At 42.1% G+C, this 27,456-nt stretch overlaps 1 protein-coding gene across 1 annotated transcript; it reads left to right on the top strand.

Moving 5' to 3' along the window:
• Positions 1 to 25,763, top strand: LOC112218179 (sodium- and chloride-dependent GABA transporter 2-like). The gene is made up of 15 exons (XM_024378767.2): positions 1 to 149; positions 9,764 to 9,964; positions 11,431 to 11,565; positions 13,591 to 13,731; positions 14,137 to 14,221; positions 14,592 to 14,724; positions 15,490 to 15,624; positions 17,278 to 17,381; positions 19,124 to 19,248; positions 19,684 to 19,796; positions 20,044 to 20,181; positions 20,972 to 21,074; positions 23,327 to 23,427; positions 23,716 to 23,886; positions 24,076 to 25,763. Exons 1-15 carry the CDS (start codon positions 143 to 145, stop codon positions 24,238 to 24,240), a joined length of 1,857 nt encoding a protein of 618 aa, XP_024234535.1. The 5' UTR covers positions 1 to 142; the 3' UTR covers positions 24,241 to 25,763.
• The last annotated feature ends 1,693 nt before the right edge of the window (positions 25,764 to 27,456 follow it).

The following is a 27,456-nucleotide window of genomic DNA, read 5'->3' as shown; positions in this document are numbered from 1 at the left end:
TAAACGAGAAGCTCATTGAAGGCTGAACTTAAGTTTGGAGTTACCGAGATCCCCCGCCCCTCCATGCACGTTATATAGTAAAACCTAGACACCAACAGGCCAATATCTGGCTAACCATTCGAACCATCAGACTGTCTTTATTATGAAAGGTGAGTACCACTGGGTGAAGAAAATGCTTACTTTCCCATGCATCTGTACTGATGAAAGCATTAGGCACAATTACAGTGACATATTTCCTACTTTATTTTAGGCTGGCATGGTTTTGGCTCTTCTAAAAATAAGTTTGTTGAATGGTTACGTTTAATGAATATTCTGTGAGCACTTGGGAATCTTAGATGTTGGCTCTGCTTCATGATTGGTTTGTCTTTATGAAGATATCTCATCTGGTTTGGTGATGCTTCCTTATTAGGGCATTTGGTGACAAATTACTTGGCATTTTTCTGATTGTACAATGTTGAAAACTGTAGCTGACGTTGGGAATAGTCTAGATGTTGCCCTATCGAGTAGAGCTATTGTCCATAGAGCGTGTCCCAGTCTTTAAGATATTCAAGACATGGACATACTCTGAGAAGTGAGAAGGTCGACAGCTCTTCTCTTGGTGACCACATTCAAATGCATTAAACATCTAAACCATTTCAAATGCAATGTGTTGCTGTATAGGGATGGTTATTAACAACCCCTACTGACCTGGTTAACCTTGGCTAATTAATAACTTTTGGAGGCATGCATGATTTACCTTGCTCTTTTGTCTTTAGAGTTACATTTAAATTGGGTTGTTGTCTTATTTGGCAATGTTAAATCACCCTTTAAACACCCTTTACACAGTATGACATAAGCTTACAGATAGTTTGGGTTTATGCCATGCTTATGAAGACTGTGTGCTATATAAAGCATTTATAAGTTAGTAGTTATTTTAAAGCGGGACCATCCCCCAACTCCATCATGTAATTACGAGATAATTATTAAGCTACTGTATTGTAGCTTAGTTAATGTAGCTTAGCAACAATATTGTGGCTAGAGTAACTGCATAATTACTCGACAGGAATACAGTGAGATCATCCATATGTAATGTGTTTGTCACGCCCTGACCTGAGTATTCTTTGTTTTCTTTATATATTTTGGTTAGGTCAGGGTGTGACGAATGTGGTATGTGTGTTTTTGTCTCATCTAGGGTTTTTGTATGTCTAGGTGTGGGTCTGGTCTAGGCATATTGTAGGTCTATGGTGGCCTGGATTGGTTCCCAATCAGAGGCAGCTGTTTATCATTGTCTCTGATTGGGGAACCTATTTAGGTTGACATTTTGGGTTCGTGGGTTATTGTCTATGTGATGTTGTATGTTAGCACAGAGTTTCTATAGCGGTCACGGTTGTCTGGTTAGTTTGTATAGTGTACGTCGTGTTTATTTGTCCATTCATTAAAGTATGCATTCGCACCACGCTGCGCTTTGGTCTCCTCAATACGACGATCGTGACAGTGTTACCACAATAGATGCAGTCAGAGCCACAGGGGAAGTTATTCTCTGTACGTTGCCCATCCTAAGCTGCTGCAATTTTATGATAAATGGGACTGATCTACAATAGTATTGTTTTGTTCTGTCAGACGGACAGGGTTATGGGCATACAAAACGATTCAGTACAGTAATATTTTTAGTAATAGTTTTGAATTTGGTACTTGATTTTCTGGTTCTTAAAAGATTCTGATTTTTTTGCTCTATGATACGGGGTCCTTCTAGCAGACCTGATCCTGTGTTGGAAATCAATTTAATAGTTTACATTTTCACTGGTGGTTTTCACTTAGTTGTGTCCTCAACTGATCCAGAAACTTGTGCCTTGACAGTACATTTTGATCACATTCAATGTGGTGGGTTTTCACACAGATCTTCAGTACCAGTCAAAAGTTTGGACACACACATTCCAGGGTTTTTCTTTATTTGTACTATTTTCTACATTGCAGAACAGGCAGTTAACCCACTGTTCCTAAGCTGTCATTGAAAATAAGAATTTGTTCTTAACTTACTTGCCTAGTTAAATAAAGGTAAACTAAATAAACATCAAAACTATGAAATAACACATTTGGAATCATGTAGTAACCCAAAAAGTGTTAAACAAATCAACATATACTTTATATTTGAGATTCTTCAAAGTAGCCACCCTTTGCCTTGATGACAGCTTTGCAGACTCTTGGCATTCTATCAACCAGCTTCACCTGGAATGCTTTCCAACAGTCTTGAAAGAGCTGCTTTTCCTTCACTCTGCGGTCCAACTCATCCCAATTTGGTTGAGGTTGGGTGATTGTGGAAGCCAGGTCATCTGATGCTGCACATCAAGGCAAAGGGTGGCTACTTTGAAGAATCTCAAATATAAAGTATATATTGATTTGTTTAACACTTTTTTGATTATTACATGATTCCATGTGTTATTTCAAATAAAATAGTCCAAATAAAGAAAAACCCTTGAATGAGTAGGTGTCCACTTTTGACTGGTACTTTTAGTATTGACTTAACATATCGCGAACAAACAATTGGACTCAGAAATTGGAGAATAGAGAACATTGATGTACAGTATCACAATCATACAGTGGAAAGTCTTACATAAAAAGTTAGATAATTCCAGACAGATTTGTTGAATAATTTGATCAAATATGAAATCATACAACTTTATCATTTTAAATGGGTTTGGTAATGGGATGCAGAATTGAAATCCAATACACCTGCCAGGCAATCTGATAGATAGAGTCTTTAACTGATTGACTGAGTATTATTATGTTATGAGGTCTCTTAATAAACAAGCAGAGGCAATGTTATGACGTTGTTAAGTACAGTGAGCAGACCGAATATTAGGAATACCCTCCTAATATTGAGTTGCACCAACCCACCTTTTGCCCTCAAAACAGCCTCAAATGGTCACACCATGGACTCTACAAGGTGTTGAAAGCGTTCCACAGGGATGCTGGCCCATGTTGACTCCAATGCTTCCCACGGTTGTGTCAAGTTGGCTGGATGTCCTTTGGGTGGTGGACCTTTCTTGACACACACGGGAAACTGTTGAGCGTGAAAAACCCAGAAGCGTTGCAGTTCTTGACACTAACTGGTGCGCCTGGTACCTACTACCTCCTACCATACCCCGTTCAAAGGCACTTAAGTATGTTGTCTTTCCCATGCACCCTCTGAATGGCACACATACACAATCCATGTCTCAGTTGTCTCAAGGCTTAAAAATCCTTCTTTAACCTGTCTACTCCCCTTCATCTACACTTATTGAAGTAGATTCAACAAGTGACATCAATAAGTGAAAGATTAATGGAATCTGTGTGGGTAGCCAGACAGGTAGGCTCAAATCAAATTAATTTATATAGCCCTTCGTACATCAGCTGATATCTCAAAGTGCTGTACAGAAACCCAGCCTAAAACCCCAAACAGCAAGCAATGCAGGTGTAGAAGCACGGTGGCTAGGAAAAACTCCCTAGAAAGGCCAAAACCTAGGAAGAAACCTAGAGAGGAACCAGGCTATGTGGGGTTGCCAGTCCTCTTCTGGCTGTGCCGGGTGGAGATTATAACAGAACATAGCCAAGATGTTCAAATGTTCATAAATGACCAGCATGGTCAAATAATAATAATCACAGGCAGAACAGTTGAAACTGGAGCAGCAGCACGGCCAGGTGGACTGGGGACAGCAAGGAGTCATCATGTCAGGTAGTCCTGAGGCATGGTCCTGGGGCTCAGGTCCTCCGAGAGAGAGAAAGAAAGAAAGAGAGAATTAGAGAGATCATACTTAAATTCACACAGGACACCGGATAGGACAGGAGAAGTACTCCAGATATAACAAACTGACCCTAGCCCCCCGACACAAACTACTGCAGCATAAATACTGGAGGCTGAGACAGGAGGGATCAGGAGACACTGTGGCCCCATCCGATGACACCCCCAGACAGGGCCAAACAGGAAGGATATAACCCCACCCACTTTGCCAAAGCACAGCCCCCACACCACAGCCCCCACACCACCAAACTTTTTTCTTCAACCACCAACTTACCATCCTGAGACAAGGCCGAGTATAGCCCACAAAGATCTCCGCCACGGCACAACCCAAGGGGGGGCGCCAACCCAGACAGGAAGATCACATCAATGACTCAACCCACTCAAGTGACGCACCCCTCCTAGGAATGGTATGAAAGAGCCCTAGTAAGCCAGTGACTCAGCCCCTGTAATAGGGTTAGAGGCAGAGAATCCCAGGGGAAAGAGGGGAACCGGCCCGGCAGAGACAGCAAGGGCGGTTCGTTGCTCCAGAGCCTTTCCGTTCACCTTCACACTCCTGGGCCAGACTATACTCAATCATGTGACCCACTGAAGAGATGAGTCTTCAGTAAAGACTTAAAGGTTGAGACCGAGTTTGTGTCTCTCACATGGGTAGGCAGACCATTCCATAAAAATGGAGCTCTATAGGAGAAAGCCCTGCCTCCAGCTGTTTGCTTAGAAATTCTAGGGATAATTAGGAGGCCTGCGTCTTGTGACTGTAGCGTACGTGTAGGTATGTACAGCAGGACCAAATCAGAGAGATAGGTAGGAGCAAGCCCATGTAATGCTTTGTAGGTTAGCAGTAAAACCTTGAAATCAGCCCTTGCCTTGACAGGAAGCCAGTGTAGGGAGGCTAGCACTGGAGTAATATGATAAAAAAATGTGGTTCTAGTCAAGATTCTAGGAGCCGTATTTAGCACTAACTGAAGTTTATTCAGTGCTTTATCCGGGTAGCCGGAAAGTAGAGCATTGCAGTAGTCTAACCTAGAAGTGACGAAAGCATGGAAACATTTTTCTGCATCATGTTTTGGACAGAAAGTTTCAGATTTTTGCAATGTTACATAGATGGAAAAAATCTGTCCTTGAAACAGTCTTAATATGTTCTTCAAAAGAGAGATCAGGGTCCAGAGTAACCCTGAGGTCCTTCACAGTTTTATTTGAGACGACTGTACAACCATTAAGATTGATTGTCAGATTCAACAGAAGATCTCTTTGTTTCTTGGGACCTAGAACAAGCATCTCTGTTTTGTCCGAGTTTAAAAGTAGAAAGTTTGCAGCCATCCACTTCCTTATGTCTGAAACACATGCTTCTAGCGAGGGCAATTTTGGGGCTTCACCATGTTTCATTGAAATGTACAGCTGTGTGTCATCCACATAGCAGTGAAAGTTAACATTATGTTTTCGAATGACCTAACCAAGAGGTAAAATATATAGTGAAAACAATAGTGGTCCTAAAATGGAACCTTGAGGAACACCGAAATTTACAGTTGATTTGTCAGAGGACAAACCATGCACAGAGACAAACTGATATCTTTCCGACAGATAAGATCTAAACCAGGCCAGAACTTGTCCGTGTAGACCAATTTGGGTTTCCAATCTCTCCAAAAGAATGTGGTGATCGATGGTATCAAGCAGCACTAAGGTCTAGGAGCACGACGACAGATGCAGAGCCTCGGTCTGATGCCATTAAAAAGTAATTTACCACCTTCACAAGTGCAGTCTCAGTGCTATGATGGGGTCTAAAACAAGACTGAAGCATTTCGTATACATTGTTTGTCTTCAGGAAGGCAGTGAGTTGCTGCACAACAGCCTTTTCTAAATGTTTTGAGAGGAATGGAAGATTCGATATAGGATGACTGACAGTGAAGGTGAACAGGTGGTCACAGGTCAGGTGACAGAGGAATGGATGAGACTGAGGCAGGAATTCCTTTAGCCATAAAGTGGTATATTTACTGGGTAGTTTGTCTGTGCTGCATCACAAAGGAAACAGAATAACATGTATCCAATCAAATTCATAATCACAAAGATCAAATCATAACAATCATTCTCATTATTAACATAATTAGGGAATTCAGGAATCCAGTTCATTAAGAAGTCAATAGGAATCACCCTTGAGTCATTTAGGCTTGTAACTATTTATCATAATCATGAGAAGAATAATACAAATAATTCAAACAGTGATTGGTTATTCAATCTATCAACCCCATCACTTTGATATCAGAATTGATCAGTTCAGCAAACAATGACGTTTCATATTTCACCCTTTCAAGTTTGTCTTCATATGTACATGTAATTTCATTGCATATTAACCATTTATCGATGGCATAATTGGCTTGTGATGATCTGTAGGGCCGTGATCATTGACCATTTACATTACACAATAGGTTTGAAGCGTGCGAACAAAGCCGCGCTCCGCGGTAATAACCATAAACAATACCTGATGGCCTGCTTTCCCGATCGCAACAGATAGTTCAGAGGACAGGTTCAGATGAAAGGTAACAGGTTTGGTGGATTTACGTGGATTCATGGACCCACAGAACTTCTGGATTAGACGGAGTTAAGGAAGAGAAAGCAGTGAGATCGGGCGATGGCGATTTCCTCCTTTTAATGAGTTGAGATCTGTCTGACATTTTCACCTGACCTAATTAAAGCGCCCCTGGCCCAGCTGAGCAAGTGGCCATGAATTAAAAGATTCTTCCACCAACTCCATGAGCCTTTTCTACAATAAGGGATTGTAGCTTTTACCTGGATTCACCTGGTCAGTCTATGTCATGGAAAGAGCAGCTGTTCTTAACATCTTGTATACATCTTGTATATGAACTGGTTGTTCAAACCACCTAAAACCAATTTAGGCATATAAACTCAGCAAAAAAAGGAACGTCCACTCACTGTCAACTGCGTTTATTTTCAGCAATCTTAACATGTGTAAATAATTGTATGAACATACAAGATTGAACAACTGAGACATAAACTGAACATGTGGGAATGGAAATGGAATAATGTGTCCCTGAACAAAGGGGGGGGGGGGTTCAAATCAAAAGTAACAGTCAGTATCTGGTGTGGCCACCAGCTGCATTAAGTACTGCAGTGCATCTCCTCCTCATGGACTGCACCAGATTTGCCCGTTTTTGCTGTGAGATGTTACCCCACTCTTCTACCAAGGCACCTGCAAGTTCCCAGACATTTCTGGGGGGAATGGCCCTAGCCCTCACCCTCCGATCCATCTGGTCCCAGACGTGCTGAATGGGATTGAGATCCGGGCTCTTCGCTGGCCATGGCAGAACACTGACATCCCTGTCTTGCAGGAAATCACGCACAGAACAAGCAGTATGGCTGGTGACATTGTCATGCTGGAGGGTCATGTCAGGATGAGCCTGCAGGAAGGGTACCACATGAAGGAGTAGGATGTCTTCCCTGTAACGCACAGCGCTGAGATTGCCTGCAATGACAACAAGCTCAGTCCGATGATGCTGTGACACAGACCGTGATGGACCCTCCACCTCCAACCTCCCTCCACTTCCCTCCACGATCCCGCTCCAGAGTACAGGCCTCGGTGTAACGCTCATTCCTTAGACGATAAACACGAAAAACACTGCAGCTGAGCAGTCATTCCTGTGCTCTGTGCTACTTCACGGCTGCATTCCCTTTTCGGAAGCACATGCAGATTTGGACCCACTCTACTTAAGGGTTTTGATTATTAGTCACATAGCACTTTAAAGTTGTAGTTTCTTTCTGAAATATGAAGTCCTTCCTCCATCTATGGTCTATCTATGATTGAAATAACTAACTGTTTCCTAAACATAAACCATGACGAAACCCTAACATCGTTTCGCGATATTGTGTTCTGTTTTGGTCATCAAAGTGATGACTAATGGGTGGAAAGCAGCTTTGTTCCTTTCCATCAGTACGGGGACAGAAAGAGTGTTATCCAGTACACTACCCGCTGTAGTCAGTCAGTGAGTCTGTTATAGTGCAGGCCTTTAAGAGAGTCGTGAACGCTGGCCCAGTAGCTTGGCTTGAGGCTTGGCATGCTCAGTCCTCCTCAGTCTTGGTCTTCATTTCTCACAGCCCACACTTCCCCTAGCTTCTCTGTAAACATCTATCTGCAAATTGGCTATTTCTGTCCCGTCCTGTTACAAATAATGTGGCAAATGTTTATTCTCACCTAGTTCAAAATAAGTGTGGACTGCTCCCCTGGACTGAATCTCAGTGTGAAGGAATTTCGCTTGTGGCTCACACTGCCCCCTTGGCCCACACTGAGCCTGTGAAAACCAAGGTAAAGTGTGATCAGGCTTCCTGGCAGCCTGGAGCTCTGCTCTCCTTCAGAGCAGCACAAAGAAGCCCTGGCCAATAAGGGTCTCCAGTCCTTTATGATGCCAAGCCTTCATTCCCACCAAACACCTTCTGAAAACAAGGGACTCTATTTTTACCGCTGGCCACAATTTGGCCAGGCTCAGAAAATGTTTGCTCTCTCCCCTCCATCCCATCCACCCCACCCTGCACTGCCAGCGAGAGGCTGAGCTGAGAGCACATTCTCAAGGCTTCTGGCACAGTGGGGTAGCCATCTCTCCTGTTGTTACGGACCTAAACTCAACATGAATTTGTTTAGTTTGATCTGTGACAGGAGGGGCCACTGGACTAGCCAAAGTGGAGAGAGGCAGAGAGAAGGGCGGCAGAGAGAGATAGAAAGAAAGAGGAAAAAAGCGAGGAGGGAGAGAGAAAGAGTGAGAGAGAGGGAAGAAGAGACAGAGGGAGAGAGAGAGAGTGAAAGAGAAACCGGGAGAGAGAAAGCAAGAGAGAGGGCAGCAAGAGGCCTTGTTAATGAGACATGACAGCAGTGAGCACGGTCAGTGAGCTGCCTGTTTCCTGTACAGAGAGAAACTCTTTCAGCATCACTGGCCCTGAACATTGGCCGGCTACGAGTTTCCCAGCTCGTACAGCCGTGGACCCGTTCTAGCCGGGGAGAGACAGAGTGGCATATATGACATGTCAATGTGACTATGCATGTTTTGCACTGGTGTAAAGTACTTAAGTAAAAATACTTTAAAGTACTACTTACGTAGTTTTTTGGGGGGGTATCTATACTTTACTTTGATATTTACATAACATTACTCCACTACAAGAAGATAATAATACTTTTTACTCCATACATTTTTTGCTGACAGCATTTTGAATGCTTAACAGGACAGAAAAATGGTTGAATTCCCTCACTTATCAAGAGAACATCCCTGGTCATCTCTACTGCCTCTGATCTGGTGGACTGTCTGAGTGTTGGAGTGTGTCCCTGGCTATGCTCAATAAGGAATTCGAAATGATTTGTACTTTTACTTTTGATACTTAAGTATATTTAAAACAAAAATACTTTTACTCAATTAGTATTTTATTGGGTGACTTTCATTTGAGTCATTTTCTATTAAGGTATCTTTACTTTTACTCAAGTATGACACATGGGTACTTTTATCACCACTTCATGTTTGACACTTTCGTGCCTCCTGTAAATCCTCCGTTAGAACTACAGAAAGTCTTGGAATTCGTCCCTGCCTCACACCTCTTGCTGCTTGACCTTTGTTCCAAACATTCAAAGGGGATGCATGCACAGCCTTTGTTTTTAATATTTCATGCTGTTGTCTTAGGAGTCTTCATAACTTATAGTTTGAGTCCATACAATGCCCCCTATAACCCCCATGTTCTTGAGCCACGTTCAAAGACCTTTTTTCTCACCCTATTCCTCATTTCCAGCAGATGGTCCCCAGGGAGGCTTAGGGACTGTGAAGTGTTTACTTTATGATAAGCCTGTTGATCTGGGAGTGGTGTGATAAAGATACACAGAAACCCCTCCCCTGCTCACAATAACTACACAGTCAATACAATACTTTAGGCTGTGGGGTTAGCCTATATAATGAGGTACAATAGTGTTACTCTCCCGGTGTCTATCCTCTCCTCACTCATTTTAACGTGCTGCTTCCTCAGGCGACATGGAGAGCCTGCCTAAGATGGACCCCTCCAATGACCACAGTCGGCCCCTGGACATTGTGCCACAGAGCGATGAGAAGATGAAGGAGAGGGGCCAGTGGGGAAACAAGGTGGAGTTTGTCCTTTCTGTTGCCGGGGAGATCATAGGACTGGGCAATGTGTGGCGCTTCCCTTACCTGTGCTACAAGAACGGAGGAGGTGTGTGTTAACATCACAGTGCTCAGTGACATGTCATTTTGTTCATATTATTTATTATTATTTATTATGTATTATTATTATTATTATTATTATTTATTATGTATTTTATTTGTGAATAATCAACAACAAGTGGGACACAATCATGAAGTGGAACGACATTTATTGGATATTTCAAACTTTTTTAACAAATCAAAAACTGAAAAATTGGGCGTGCAAAATTATTTTCTTATTACTTTATTATTATCGCAAGGCACTGTAAATAGTTGTTAAGCAATAAATCCTCCTAATAGATTGTTTATAACAATTGCTGTTTTTAGATTGATATGTATTTATGTTTCTGTGCTGCCTGCCAAGACTACACTCAAAACATATTAAACATGAAGTCCAATAGTAGCAAACAACACACTCCCGTTTGTATTGGCAAGATGAGCGAAGTCAAAACATTAACACTAATTTCATTGAATTTGTTATATCCAACGACATTATGGAGACACTAATTAAAACACGTTTTTCAACAGGCTAAATACTTTGGAATTGCTCTTTTAAGTAAAAAAATTAATGTTATATGCCAATATGTGGTGGAATTAGGGATAAATACATACTGGCTGTCCTACTGTATTGTTGGGTGGGCTGATGTCAAGCTGGTCAACCTGGGCTTGCTCAGGTCAAAGTTCGCTGCTGTTGACTAAGGTTGTCTTTGTTCCTTCTCTGGAGAAACTGTTCAAGTGCACAAAGTAGTTCTGAGTTTCTTAATAGTTTGTATAATACTTGATAGTTTGTATGTCTCTAGACCTATCATTCCATCAGAACAAAAAGTATTGATGCATACCCACTCTGCACAGATGTCAGTTCAACATCTAGATTTGATTTACGTATGGTTGACATGTCAACTAACGGTAATTCACCTCGAAATCAAACAAAAATGTCACCTTGTCGTTGGATTTAGGTAAGAAGTTGGGTGAAAAAAAATGACATTCCCTTACATTGATGACAGTTTTTCACGTTGATTCAACGTCATTCAACGTCATCACATAGAATTTTGGGGTTGAATTGACGTGGAAACAATGTTGATTCAACCAGTTTTTGCCAGTGAGTAGGCCTATGTGTCTAGCTCCCATTTCTAATATATTTGTAAAATTTCATCATTAGCTAGCTAGCTTGGTTAGCGGGCTGATAACTGCAAACTTGACATTTTCTGAAAAATGTGATAAACATTTTAACATTATTTGGTGAATAAACATTATTTGGATATCCCACCCAGCAATGGATTGGTCGGATGCTGACTTTAAAAAATTGTGCAAATCAAGGTAGCATTTATCCTTTGATACACTCCAATTTTAGTGTCCAGCCTTGAAATGCTGCATCCTTGTTGATTGGTTATGTCATCTGACCTCAAATCACAGTGGAGTTCTAACACATGCGACAACACCTTGTTAACTCCTCTCCTTCCCCCCTCTATCAAACAGGTGCTTTCTTCATCCCCTACCTCATCTTCCTGTTCACCTGTGGGATACCAGTGTTCTTCCTGGAGACAGCCCTGGGACAGTTCACCAGTGAGGGAGGCATTACCTGCTGGAGGAAGATCACTCCACTGTTTGAAGGTGATCCTCCTGTCACATCAACTGTTTAGAACTCCATTTTGTTTAGTATGCACTGTATAGGAATGCCTTTCAAGGTAACTACACCCGGGCATGTCTGCTTACTGAATAGATTAAGAGAAGAAATTCTGAGAATGATCTACAGTAAGTGTATGTGTTTTCTGCATGCGTGTCTGCCAGTATGTACTGTAGAATAGTAGCAGGAGGTTGATGTTATGTTAGCATGCACCAACACTGGCAGACTTCCAGACTTCCAAGTATCCAACACTTCAGTCATTCAATTGGCCCCCAATAAGGACAATATGACTGTAGACCTTCACACATGAACCAGATAGGCTACCGGGTGAGAAATGGTGGAGTCGGAGATGAAAAAGCAATGCGAATAGAGTCATGGTTTTCATGTGTCATTGTATTCAACATTATCATAGCTAACCACAATGTGTGATGTGGTAAGGTTCCCGAGGGGCACAGCAGTCTAAGGCAATGCATCTCAGTGCAAGAGTCATCCCTGATTCAAATCCAGGCTGTATTACATCCAGCTGTGACTGGGAGTCCCATAGGGCGGCACACAATTGGCCCAGCATCGTTTGGCCGGGGTAGGCTGTCATTGTAAATAAGAACTTGTTCTTAACCTCTTGATACTAGCCATCCCGGATCCGGGATCGTGAATACAGCCTCAAGCTCATTACCATAACGCAACGTTAACTATTCATGAAAATCGCAAATGAAATGAAATGAATATGCTAGCTCTCAAGCTTAGCCTTTTGTTAACAACACTGTCATCTCAGATTTTCAAAATATGCTTCTCAACCATAGCAAAACAAGCATTTGTGTAACAGCTAGCGCAGCTAGCGTAGCTAGTGTAGCATTTAGCGTTAGCATCAGCAGGCAACATTTTCACAAAAACCAGAAAAGCATTCAAATAAATAATTTACCTTTGAAGAACTTCGGATGTTTTCAATGAGGAGACTCTCAGTTAGATAGCAAATGCTCAGTTTTTCCTGAAAGATTATTTGTTTAGGAGAAATCGCTCCGTTTGGTGCGTCACGTTTGGCTACCAAAAAAAAAATGAAAATTCAGTCATCAAAACGCCAAACTTTTTTCCAAATTAACTCCATAATATCGACTGAAACATGGTAAACGTTGTTTAGAATCAATCCTCAAGGTGTTTTCACATATCTCTTCGATGATATATCGTTCGTGGAAGTGTGCGTTCTCCTCTGAATCCCATGGGAAAATGCCACCCAGTTGAAGATTACGCACCAATTTAGACAAAGGACACCGGGCGGACCCCTGGTAAATGTAGTCTCTTATGGCCAATCTTCCAATGATATGCCTACAAATACGTCACAATGCTGCAGACACCTTGGAGAAACGACAGAAAGGGCAGGCTCATTCCTGGCGCATTCACAGCCATATAAGGAGACAATGGAAAACAGAGCCTCAAAAATTCTGCTCATTTCCTGTTTGAAGTTTCATCTTGGTTTCGCCTGTAGCATGAGTTCTGTGGCACTCACAGATAATATCTTTGCAGTTTTGGAAACGTCAGAGTGTTTTCTTTCCAAAGCTGTCAATTATATGCATAGTCGAGCATCTTTTCGTGACAAAATATTGCGCTTAAAACGGGCACGTTTTTTTAATCCAATAATGAAATAGCGCCCCCATAGATAACTTGACTTGCCTAATTAAATATAAAAAAGTTGGACCCAGGTGCAGAGAAGAGACCAGATGAGGAATCAGTGGTTAAGGATAAACATAATACTTCACTGAGAAACTGTAGCCGCAGGATCACAGTACACTTGGGGGAAATCAACAACCACTAAGTCTCAAACTCACTCAGGAAACAAACTCACTCTCAGGAAACAATTCACAGTTCTGCAAAGGACAACAGAAAACACCTCTTCAGGGAAATCATAATGATTAAATTGAACACACCTGAGTGTTGTTAATGTCTCTAGGAACGGTCTCTGCCGCCCTCTGGTGACAGGTGGAGCCATGACACAATGCTTCCCTTTGTCCTTGCTGCAGGAGTGGGCTACGCCACACAAGTCATTGTGGCTCTGTTGAACTTCTATTACATCATTGTCCTGGCCTGGGCCATCTTCTACCTGTCCTACTCCTTCACCTGGGACCTGCCCTGGGCCTCCTGCAACAACACATGGAACACAGGTCAGAGATCCACCAGTGGACTTTTCCTTATTCAATCTCGATGAAGCTCTGCCTAAAGGCAGAACTAATGTGATTGGTATGATGAAAGCTCACGGGCAAAGTTGCTGGTTAGAATGTTACTCAACCCCTAAACCAACCCTAACCAATTCGGATTACTTCAACTTAAGTGATCATATTTGCCTAAACATTCACATTGTTTCTGCCCTCGAGACAGAGCTGCCCTCGGGAAACAAGATTGAATAAGAAAAACACCAAAATGCCACCATACACAGAAACATCCCTGACTATTTGATGTCTCACGTAGCCTTACGTAACACTACAATAGAGTTGGGTTACCTAGAAAAACCATAGCCGGTGTCCTCAGTAAACGTGTGTGTGAACTTGTTATGCATCTCTGTTCTCAAGATTCCTGCATGGAGTTCCAGAGGAGGAATGGTTCTTTCAATCAGCCACGTCTGAACGCCACGTCTCCTGTCATTGAGTTCTGGGAGTAAGTACTAAGTGCTGCTTAGAGTCTATTGTTTCTCCATCTCCTTAAGGAGCTCGGTTGGCCTACTGTTTATTCCTCAGCCAAATGGCCGTTGTCTTGCCAACTGGTGTAGCACTGCTGAATACGAAAACAGGCTGGCTTGAGGCTGAATTGGAGGGCTGTGTGACGTCCTGAGAAATAATATACATGACATGCTCCCCTAAGGTAAATAATTAACAAGCTTCAACATTACTATTGCTGTAATATTTGAGCTTAGTGTTCATGTTAGATATTCATGTCTAAATAATGATCACACTGACAGTCATCTCATATTTGTGTGTGTGTGTGTGCTGGTGTGTGTGTGCACCGGCGTGCGTGCATGTGTGTGTAGACGGAGGGTTCTGCGTATCTCCTCTGGCATAGATCATATAGGATCTCTCAACTGGGACCTGGTTCTGTGTCTGGCCATAGCCTGGGTACTAGTCTACTTCTGTATCTGGAAGGGAGTCAAGTCCACTGGAAAGGTAAAGGGCTCTATTCTACATCCTCTCTCTGTGAGCCTCCCTAATGCAGTTTTTGACCAGGAAGAACCTCTGAGCACTTCATTGATTGATCCCTTGATTGTGGTCCCTTATAGTGCATGGTGCAATACATTAGATAGATGCAGACTTAGATACATTTGTTCCACTTAACAGCGCAGTTGTATAGAAAGGTTTTCTTACAGGATAGTCTCTTAGATTTGAAACAGTCCATGTCAGAGTCTATGGCACTGAATATGACTAAGAGTTGCTCCTGGTCATTCAGGTCACTTTTTCAGGACATTTCTATGCATTTTCGCAATGTTGCTTCACACCTTTGGACAGCCAAGTACTCTAGATATGTGGTCCTTTTGAAGTCTGGCAGATAATGTGATAGCTGAGATGACTCTAGAGACCATTCAATGACTTTTTTGCTTTTTGTTATTAGTAGACCCTTGGTTAACCCATATGTGACCCTTGGTGCTGTATTGTCCTGCAATGTACATACTGTAGCAGCATGTAACCGGAAGGTTGCTGGATCTAATCCCCGAGCTGACAAGGCACACATCCGTCATTCTGCCCCTGAGCAAGGCAGTTAACCCACTGTTCCCCAGGTGATGACAACGTGGATGTCGATTAAGGCAGCCCCCTGCACCTCTCTGAGTCAGAGGGGTTGGGATAAATGCGGAAGACACATTTCAGTTGAATACATTCAGTTGGACAACTGACTAGGATGCCCCTGATCCCCCTTTCCCATTCCATCCCCCTCAGGTGGTATATTTCACAGCTACCTTCCCCTACATCATGCTGTCTATCCTGCTCATCAGAGGGGTCACCCTGCCTGGAGCCTTCATAGGAATCAAGTTCTACCTCTACCCAGACCTGGGCCGCCTGTCAGATCCACAGGTACATGTACTGTACACACACACACACACACACACACACACACACACACACACACACACACACACACACACACACACACACACACACACACACACACACACACATTATATGTACAAACACACCCATACCATCACATCTGTGGGAAGTGGAAAACGCCCACAGCCCTTTCACACACACACAGACACAGACACACAAGTGGATTTTAGGTCCCCACAAGGATAGAAGAACCACCCCCCTCCCACCCCCCAACCACACACACACATTATACATACAAACACACCCATACCATCCCTGTGGGAAGTGGAATACCCAACAGCTTGACACAATAACCCTATAGACTGACTTACCCAGTGTTCCTCTGACCTCTGCCTGTCAGCAATAAAAAAAAAAAATACTCTCACCGTCACACCTCTTGTCCCTAGTTTATGATGACAATATGTGTGGCCACATACAGTAGAACTTGGACACTTAATTATTCATTTCATTCGTTGAGCTGTTGAAGTGACTGTTATGCTGTGCTTAGCATTTTCAGGGATCTAACTCAATATCACCAAGATTGTTATCAAGATTATCAAGATCGATCATTAAACAAATGAAAACACGTCTGATCATGAGAAGAACATGACATTGGAAAAACCAGGGGGACGTTGTCTCTCAAACTAATGCTGTGCCAGAGACTGACTGAATCTGTAAAGTTGGCAGTCCATAGGAATATTTGACGAATGGACAGGTGATAAATGTCTCATGAACACCGGCATGAGGAATGTGGTCAGCAAACACAGCTCCTAGGCTAGTTCTCGTCTGGTTACGAGAGAGAGTGAGTTTTACTGACTGTGATTTTTTTGTATTTTCGACTGTTTGTTTGGATGATGTTGTTTAACCTATTTGTGTGTTATATATGTCTGGCACTCACTCCCTAACGTTATTGTAAATAAGAATTTGTTCTTAATTGACTTACCTAGAGAGAGAGAGAGAGAGAGAGAGAGAGAGAGATAGAGACATTTCACAACCACTTCTCCATTTTGGCCCCCATTAACCAAATTAGTGACCTCTTCAATCCACAGGGGTCTTCTATGGATGAATATAACCCTGTGTTGAAGGAAGAGACAAGCTGTCTGTATGATGGGAACATCTGCCTTAGCAACCCACACTCTATAAAGTGCACTACCTACAGGCCCTGGTCAAAAGTAGTGCATTACATGGGCAATAGGGTGCCATTTGGGACACATACGGAAGTATTCCTGGCTGCTAGGCAGCTGACTGAAACGTGCCCTCAGTGCTTCAGCACGACTTTGGTGAATAGGGAGAACAAAGGGCACCCTAATTCAAATTAGAACTGTGTTATGCTGGTTGTTCACAGAGTCTGTGGTGGAAAAGTACCACACTTGGCGCTGGGGAGCCATAGCGATGGAGAGCCAGCATACTGGGGGGTGGCCATGGTGGGTGGTCACATAAGTGATGAGAAATGGGGTGACAGGTTTTTACCATAGAATGAGGAAGGTGTAGGTCATACCAAATGTCTCACCGGAAGGGGTTTATAGCTGTCTTTGACAAAAGTGACATGCTTCAGAGAACTAAAGGTATTAGCCAGGAGCAATGCCATGGTTTCTGCCATCAAATGAAAATGCATTGGTATGATTTCTCTCTTTCTAGGTATGGATGGATGCAGGGACTCAGATCTTCTTCTCCTATGCCATCTGTCTGGGGTGTCTGACGGCTCTGGGAAGCTACAACAAGTACAATAACAACTGCTACAGGTCAGGGCTCACCTCAGAACACATGCTTACACCTACACTTCCAACTTACCCTAGTCAAAAATGACTGACACCCAACAATAAGCAGATGCATCTCTGTCTTAAAGCCCCTAGAGTTGATTGACGCACCCATGCACAAATCTAATTAATGTAATTGAAAAATCCCCATAAAAATCTGTTTATTTAAGCTAGCGATATCAGCTGTGTCTCAATCTGCCTATGTCGGCCTTCCGAATCTTTGGTGGAACGTGACAGAGCTACAATGCTGTTTGTCAGACCAGGAGACATCCCGAAAATTGGTCTTCTCACGAAAACGTCTGTAGCGTCCAAACGGACACGATGGTGTTCTTCATTTTGCTCTATGACCCCCACAAGCCCCACGGGACTCATCTGAAGTTGGTACAGTACACTATGTGCCAACTTCTGTCTGTAGCATCCAAACCGTTTGGGCTACAAACAAACATGACCCCACTAGACTCTCAGGAAAACAAACTGGTTTTGTTGTTCTTGTTGTTCTACTACCCCCACAAGTGTCATGTGACTCGCCTGAAGGTAACTTGGTACCGGTTTTAAAAAATTATGGAAGTACACCTCAGGTCAGAAGTTTTAGAACACCTACTCATTCAAGGGTTTTTCTTTATTTGTACTATTTTCTACATTGTAGAATAGCAGTGAAGACATCAACACTATGAAATAACACATTTGGAATCATGTAGTAACTAAAAAAGTGTTAAACAAATCAATATATACTTTATATTTGAGATTCTTCTTTAAATAGCCACGCTTTGCCTTGATAATGGGAATTGATGGAAATTGATGTAAAAATATATCACTAGCCACTTTAAACAATGCTACTTAATATAATGTTTACATACCCTACATTACTCATCTCATATGTATATATATATATATACTGTACTCTATATCATCTACTGCATCTTTATGTAATACATGTATCACTAGCCACTAAGGTAGTTTTGGAATTGTTAGGTTAGATTACTCGTTGGTTATTACTGCATTGTCGGAACTAGATTACTCGTTGGTTATTACTGCATTGTCGGAACTAGAAGCACAAGCATTTCGCTACACTCGCATTAACATCTGCTAACCATGTGTATGTGACAAATAAATTTGATTTGATTTGTTGACAGCTTTACCACTCTTGGCATTCTCTCAACCAGCTTCACCTGGAATGCTTTTCCAACAGTCTTGAAGGAGTTCCTGAAATAGTACAAATAAAGAAAAACCCTTGATAGAGTAGGTGTTCTAAAACCTTTGACCAGTAGTGTATGTAAGTCATTTTTTGCGACCCGCCCCCACTTCAAAACCTTATTCCTTGTGATTTATTTTTGACTGTACATTTTGCCATTTACACATGTGCTATTCAATGCATTTCAAATAAATTAAAAATGGTATCAAATATTTTTTTTTATATTTTGGGGGCATACCTACAGGGGACCTAAAATTCTAAATCAAATAGCTAAAGGATCCATGGTATAACCATCTAAGACTGATAAGTGATTTGTTCTGTTTTACACCCTAATAATAACCTAGTACGCTAATAACAGGTGGTCAGAAATATTTGTTCTGTATCTTTATCTGTATTTTGTACAGTACAGTATCTGTTTCACAATATGGTATTGATTTATCTTTGAAGTTGTTCATTTTTACTGTGACATACATACAGTACATCTGTTATGGCTGGTATCTATGCCTGGCTGATGACTGCCTCTCTGGGGTTACAGAGATTGCTTGGCGCTATGCTTCCTGAACAGTGGGACCAGCTTTGTGGCAGGCTTTGCCATCTTCTCCATCCTGGGCTTCATGTCTTACGAGCAGAACGTGCCCATCTCAGAGGTGGCAGAATCTGGTTGGTAGTCATTTTTAAAAGACACAAACAGACCTTTCTTGACAGTTCATCATTGGGGAACTGGTCATAATTTTTCATAATTCAACATGTATTTTATGTTAAGTACTTACGTACATTTCAGCAATATATTTTGGAATGTGAATTAGTAGAAACGCTGCACACCACTTAAGGAGCTATTGACTGTACAGTACATGTCCCACACTGTTCAAGAGAAAAACACTTTGTTCAACTGTGCTTTAATGGCTTTTCCATGATAATGACATGTTAATCTTTAAAATTAACTTTCAATGTTCAGAAAATTCAAAGATAACCTAGTAGTTTCACAATACAATCGGGTGGAGGTCATTGTTGCAATGTGGATCCAAAGTCCTGCTCACTTGATGACAATTCTGTAATGACCTGTTGTAAAACCTGTATTAACCCTTTCTGTACCAGGTCCTGGTCTGGCCTTCATAGCCTACCCCCGTGCAGTGTCTATGATGCCCTTCTCTCCTCTCTGGGCCTGTTTCTTCTTCATCATGATTGTCTTTTTGGGTCTGGACAGCCAGGTGAGGCTAGAGTAGCACTCTGTCTCCTCTCTCTCTCTCTTGCTCACTCTCATTTTCTCTTTCTCTCGCTCACTCACTCTCTCTTACTCTCTCTCACTCTCTCTCTCTCTCTCTCTCTCTCCTACTCACTAACTCTCTTTCTGACACACACACACAATATGCTTGTAAACACTGCTCTAACAATGTCCACAGTGGTGTTTTTTAAATCAGTGGCACAGCATCCCCTCTGTTCTCTCCACTGCTGTAGTTTGTGTGTGTGGAGAGTCTGGTGACGGCCATGGTGGACATGTACCCTAAAACCTTTCGTCGTAAGAACCGCAGAGAGCTCTTCATCTTGGCGGTGGCCATTGTCTCCTTCCTCATGGGTCTCATCATGCTGACAGAGGTATGCCACAGCCTAAAATGCCACCCAGGACCCCGATTGGTTCATGGACACTTGTAAAATGGCTGGCTGACCCTGGCTCTGACCTCAACTCTCCACGGGTGTCTCAGGAGGAGTTGGAATATGCAGCAAGAATGAAATCCCAAAGGTTTTCATTTAGGGCTTTATTTCTTGTAACATACGCCATTTATCAGAATATTTTATCCAAAGCGACTGTCATTTGTGCATACATTTTACGTATGGGTGGACGATGGGAATCGAACCCACTGCCTTGGCATTCCAAGTGCCATGCACTACCAACTGAGCTACAGATGGAGAATGTCACATTGTCACGTGAATTGAAAGTTGCTAAGAAAAAGAGCCAAATACTGCAGGTTACTGAAATCGGGAACCTTTATTCTGTGCATGATGTTTAGCCTCTCTAATGCCTCAATCACACCAACAGTGTTGTTGCGCAAAATGGTACGCAGCAATCATCTGGATATGTGTGCAGCAAAAGTTCAACACTCACCTTCTGCTACCATTTCTGTCAAGCCGTCTACGCACACAGTTTGACACGTACGTTTGATAAATCACACCGCAACTGCCTCTGCAATGCAAGGCTGCAAGGCAAACGCAGCGTTCCATTGGAAATGAATGTACTTCTGGTGTACCAAAATGCAACGACACTGTCGATGAAATCGAGGCATGATTTTGTTGTTCTACATGTGGTCTTGGAGGTGGCATGGGGACGATGAAATAGAAAAAGTGTTCCTAGCTGCCCTGCCGTAACGCAACACATTTCTCTCTCCAGGGAGGCATGTACGTCTTCCAACTCTTTGACTATTATGCTGCCAGTGGGACGTGCCTGCTCTTTGTGGCTGTCTTTGAGACTGTTTGCATTGCTTGGATTTATGGTGAGTGTTTAGCCAAGTTATGTGGGAATGCATTGAGGGGCACATTAGCATGACAAATGGGGTATTTTCATTGAGCCATCCTCTGCCATCCAGCAGTAGTCTGCTATTAATAGAAGTGAAAGGGCATCTGGGAGAGGAACAACTGGCTGAATATGATATTATTAGACCATTTTGAATTATATATATTTTTGATGAGATTGATACAACTTTTAGCGAACAGTTAGCTGTTACAAATTTGTATTGTGTACCGAAACGGTGCCTGAGGAAGGCCCGCAGCATCATCAAGGACCCTACACACCCCAACCGCGAGCTGTTCACTCCCTTATCGTCAGGCAGACGATATTGGAGCATGAGGTCTGATACCAACAGGCTCAGAGACAGTTTCTATCTGCTGTCCATCAGACTTCTGAACACTTGAACGGAACTGACCACCTGCTTTGATTCTCTGCACCTTAGCTCACACACTTTAAACCTTAATGTGCTCTCATTACTCAAAACTTTGGAGGAAACCTGTTGCACTGCATACATGTATATCTCAGTACAGTTACTTAAAGTGATTTTGTAGCCGTTACTCAAACCGATAGTCACTGTGACCCTGTAGGCGGTCCAGATTTGGGTTGTCAGTTTGAAAATGTTGAGCAGCACCCCACCTAAGCCATGCCACCAATATAATTTCCCAGGGTGCCTTGCCTTTTCGAGTGAATTGTACAGTTATCACCCATAACTGCATTTGTTAGTGACAGAGATATGGTTGCTGAATTTGTTTATTTTCAGACCGGTGGCCTCCACCAAGTAAGTTCCTAGGCAAAGATTATCATTATAATTCAACTCTTTATCACAATACACCCAAACATACTAAATATTAAGAAAACCTGCTCTTTGCAACTCAATACTAGGAAGGTGTTCCTAATGTTTGGTATACTCAGTGTACATTACATACAGTGTCTCATAAGGCCATAAATTGAGGTCTAGCTTTACCCCAATACAGTGGCCTGAAACTCATGGTTTATACAGGCCACATCAGGCTTGCAAGTGGGGTTGCAAAATTTCAGTAACTTTCCCAAAATTCCCAGATCTTCAAATAAAAATCCTGGTTGAAGGAATCTTCCAACTGTAATTTCTGGATTGCAACCCACATTATGCTGACTTGCAAAATGATGTATAATTCCTATTGGAATCCAGACAGAGTTAGGATATCCAACAGTTTTTATTTTTTGTCACCGGCAATCTGCATTCATAATGACTGCCAGTGTTAGGAACAGTGGAAGGAGACTACCTAAGACTAAACTGGAACAACCATTTCAGTGAAAGGTACAAGAAAATCTAGCTAAATGATTGGATTATTTTAGAATTTTTTTAATCTATCTTTGTGTAGCATAAGATTAATCAGTCAACGCACATGCAAAAACACAGATATAAAAAATATATATGTTTTAATTACCTGCAGTAGAGCATGCTGGTAAAAAAAAGTACATTCGTTATCATAACTTTAAATTGAGTTGATGTGACATCTCATTTAGTTTTGAGTCAATACCACATAAGCATCATAAGTAATAATGACTTTTCATTTACTTGTGGTTTAACTTACTAGAAGTATTTGAGTAATTTCTTATTGTGATGTCGAAGGAATCTGCAAGTAAGCATTTCGTTGGATGTGTACACTGAGTATACAGAACATTAGGAACGCCTGCTCTTTCCATGACAGACTGACAAGGTGAATCCAGGTGAAAGCTATGAACCCTTATTTAAGGCACTTGTTAAATCCACTTCAGTCAGTGTAGATTAAAGAAGGATTTTTAAACCTTGAGACAATTGAGACATGGATTGTGTTTGTGGGCCATTCAAAGGGTGAATGGGCGCAGACAAAATATTTAATGAGTGCCTTTGAACGGGGTATGGTAGTATCGGTTTGTGTCAAGAACTGGAACGCTGCTGGGTTTTTCATGCTCAGCAGTTTCCTGTGTGCATCAAGAATGGTCCACCACCCAAAGAACATCCAGCCAAATTGACACAACTAAGTTAACATGGACCAGCATCCCTGTGGAACGCTTTCAACACCTTGTAGAGTCCATGCCCTGACGAATTGAGGCTGTTCTGAGGGCAAAAGTGCAGGGGGGTGCAACTCAATATTAGTAAGGTGTAAAGTTTGGTATACTCAGTGTATACTAAGACAAATAAAACTTGAAACTTTAATGAGTATCCGCTGCTGACTCCTGTCTCATTCTTCTTCTCTTTCCTCGCTGTTCCTGTAGGTGCTGACCGTTTCTATGACAACATTGAGGACATGATTGGCTACCGTCCCGGACCTATTATCAAATACTGCTGGATGTTCTTCACTCCTGCTACCTGCTTAGTGAGTATTTTTCTTCTGAACTCAACCTTGTTATGTCTCTTGACTGAGGGGTGCCCACTGGTGGTTACTATTGAAAACGCATCTGACATTGCACAGCTAGGCTAATCAAATTCACAGAGATTTTGTAGAAAGTGGGAAAGGTTCAAAAGGAGGATAAGACCCAAATGAAAGCAAGTCAGTATTGTTGTTTTTAAATCAACACAAAAAAATGTTTTCGACTCAACCTAGGACGTAGCAACCAGTGACTGTCACGGAGACACAACTGATTGCATTAATTTACCTCCGCAGGGTACCTTTGCCTTCTCTCTGATCAAGTACACCCCTCTGAAGTACAACAATGAGTATGTGTACCCTTGGTGGGGCTACTGCCTGGGCTGGCTCCTGGCCCTGTCCTCCATGCTCTGTGTTCCCCTCTGGGTGGTCATCAAAATGTGTTCTGTGGAAGGCACCCTGAAAGAGGTTAGTCACACACACCACCCACTGTTTCACCCTCTGTTTGGTATTGTCGCATGTCATGGCTTAAGCTACTGTAACTTAGAAATCAATACAAACCAATATAACAAACCAATCATGTCCTGCACCTATCCGGTGTATGTGACAATAAAGCATCTACAATAGTTGTTGTCTATTTCCTCTGTTGTTCTGTAGCGCTTTACAATCCTGACCACGGCATCCACTGACTTACCTAAAACCAAGAAGGAGCAGGAGAAGCTGCTGGCCATCTTTCCTGGCGATGGGGACAGCCTCCGTCAGAGACACCCTCCCACCAAGGAAGGCTACTTCCCCGTCAACGAGAAGGAGTCCAACTGCTAGAGCTGGGAACGTGGACTCAGACCCTCTGAGGTCCCATGTCTATTCCCTTGACATGGCCTCTCCTCAACGATACCTCATAACTGCACAACTGCGGCCAAATGAGCACGGATGCAGTGACACTGGTGCTGCTGTGCCTTAGCTCTTTCTCTCCTGTAAGGTCTATCAGAGACAGTACCGACTACTGCTTCAGATGCTGTCCTGTTGTTAAGTCGTGTACACTCTTATGTTTACACACTCAATGCTACTGGCTCTCCGCCATCTACACTTCCATCCACGGGAGAGTCGGTCTCTCCACTTCTCTCTCCCACTGTTGCCTTATCAACCACGAACTTTAGCTGTGTTTTGCTGATTTCTTTCACCAATGGCTAAAGTTGAGCAGACATTGAAATGGTGTGATTCAGTGATTTGTTATATGTCCATTGTGGTTGAGACTTGAGCATGTTTGTCTGATGATCGCACCTGCTTTCTAAGGAAGCATCTTTTATTTTCATGGACATCTCTCGGGCATATGTGTACACAATTTGCTATGATTAAGTATTCTTTTAGTGCATCATGTCGAACTCGCTGCAGTCATATGAGTTGAATGTAATACATCATTCTAATCAATATGTTTGTTAATTTACCTGTTAAACCTTAACTGACAACATTTCTACATGACACATGGAGGAATCAGATAGGCATATGCCAACTAAAATCATCATGTCATTGTGGTTACAATAAGTAATACATAATTTAAAGGCCCAGTGCAGTCAAAAACTAGATTTTCCTGTGTTTTATATACATTTCCACACAACGAGGTTGTAATAATACTGTGAAATTGTGAAAATGCTTATAATGCCTTTTTAGTGTAAAAGCTGTTTGAAAAGACCACCTAGAATTTCAGCCTGTTTTGTTGACATTGCCAGTCGAGTTAATAGACCAATAAGAAAGAGAGTTCCAAACTACTCTGCCAATAACAGCCAGTTTTCAGTTTTCCTCTCCCTGCTCAGACCACTCCCAGACAGTCCAAGAAAAAGTATTGCTTGAAAAATTGCTCTTAGCTAAGAAGCTATTTTTGTTTCTTTTTGACCATCTTAATTGAAAACAATCATTGTATGGTACTTCATTGTTACCTAGAAATGACTTGATATTGTTATAAAAATGACTGCATTGGACCTTTAACAATTTCTCATATGAACACTGTGACTTCAGATTGAAATATGTGCATGTGCTAAAATGTAATATCTTGTAATATATTTAATATCCAGATTTATGTCACAAAACTTGTGTCAAAAAGAAATCTGAAGCCCACCTTAAGTGCAAGTGTCTCTGTTTCTATTGTAGTAACCTGTAGGTGACTAACTAGTAGGCTATGCTAGCCTGAGGTTGTTGTTTGAGATTCGGATGGAGTCAGACTTACTGTAAATGTATTGCAATTGATTCAAAAGCTTACTTGGAGATATAATCATTGTGTATTAGCATTTTAATCATAGTCTTATGTCAGTTTTTATTCTGAAATGTAATACATTGATATTTGCATTGCTCTCATTCTTGGCTTGATTTTTAAAAAATGGTATACAATCGTATATATATATTTTAAAGCTTTATACCATGTCCAATATGTGATAAAGCACATGATAAACATGGTTTACAAACTAGTGAAGTATGGATTGTGTTCCAAAAAAAAATGTTGTGCAACATTTTTGCATTGGAAATCATTGTGCTGTACAACAGTATACCGCCATAGTGAGCAGTTTAGAGGTGACAGACCAGTTTCATACCTTTTATGTTCACACACACGGTGCTAGATAGTCTTTGTTATTTGCTTGTATTGTCTATTCATTAATTCATTATCTGCTTTTCCTTAGCAAACAATAACTTTGAACAGTATAAGCTCTTACACTTCCAGTATGTGTTTGTCAGGCCATGTCTAGTCAAGTGCAAAGCTGAACACCGTTCATATGCATCATTACAACTGACATTGTAAAATACAAATATTTGTATTAAAAGTTTTAAAATAAATACGTCATATCACGTCATCCCCCCCAACAAGAGATATTTCCATCTGTTCCATCTGAAACCCAGCAAGAGAGAGAGGGAGAGAGGGAATGCATTCATGCATTCCAATGGCCAGAAAATGGTAACAATATCAACATCACAGTACATCAATAACCAACAGAAATCAATCTATTGAGGTATGTGTGTGCTGTATGCCTTTATTTTTTCCCTCCCAAAAATCTCTAATGTAACATATTTAGTATATGCGTGTGTTTACTATTGAGCAAATACAGGTAACAGACAAAAAAAAAGCTTTATTGCCCCAACTGAGTGTACAACACATTAGAGTATCTCTACCGCTCCTGCTGTCTCTAGAGAGTTGAAAACAGCAGGTCTGGGACATGAAGCACGTCCGGTGAAAAGGTCAGGGTTCCATAGCCGCAGGCAGATCAGTTGAAACTGGAGCAGCAGCACAGCCAGGTGGACTGGGGACAGCAAGGAGTCATCATGCCAGGAAGTCCTGAGGCTTGGTCCTAGGGCTCAGGTCCTCCGAGAGAGAGAAAGAAAGAGAGAAAGAAAGAGAGAATTAGAGAGAACATAGTTAATTCACGCAGGACACCGGATAAGACAGGATAAATACTCCAGATATAACAGACTGACCTAGCCCCCCAACACATAAACTACTGCAGCATAAATACTGGAGGCTGAGACAGGAGGGGTCAGGAGACACTGTGGCCCCATCCGATGACACCCTCAGACAGGGCCCAACAGGCAGGATATAACCCCACCCACTTTGCCAAAGCACAGCCCCCACACCACTAGAGGGTTATCTTCAACCACCAACTTACCATCCTGAGACAAGGCCGAGTATAGCCCACAAAGATCTTCACCACAGCACAACCCAAGGGGGGGGCGCCAACCCAGACAGGAAGACCATGTCAGCAACTCAACCCACTCAAGTGATGCACCCCTGCTAGGGAAGGCATGGATGAGCACCAGTAAGCCAGTGCCCCTGTAATAGGGATAGAGGCAGAGAATCCCAGAGGAGAGAGGGGAACCGGCCAGGCAGAGACAGCAAGGGCGGTTCGTTGCTCCAGAGCCTTTCCGTTCACCTTCACACTCCTGGGCCAGACTACACTCAATCATATGACCTACTGAAGAGATGAGTCTTCAATAAAGACTTAAAGGTTGAGATCGAGTCTGCGTCTCTCACATGGGTAGGCAGACCATTCCATAAAA

Source organism: Oncorhynchus tshawytscha, linkage group LG19 (genome assembly GCF_018296145.1).
Source record: "Oncorhynchus tshawytscha isolate Ot180627B linkage group LG19, Otsh_v2.0, whole genome shotgun sequence".
In the NCBI taxonomy this organism is placed as follows: domain Eukaryota; kingdom Metazoa; phylum Chordata; class Actinopteri; order Salmoniformes; family Salmonidae; genus Oncorhynchus; species Oncorhynchus tshawytscha.
This window is presented reverse-complemented; position numbering and strand designations above follow the sequence as displayed.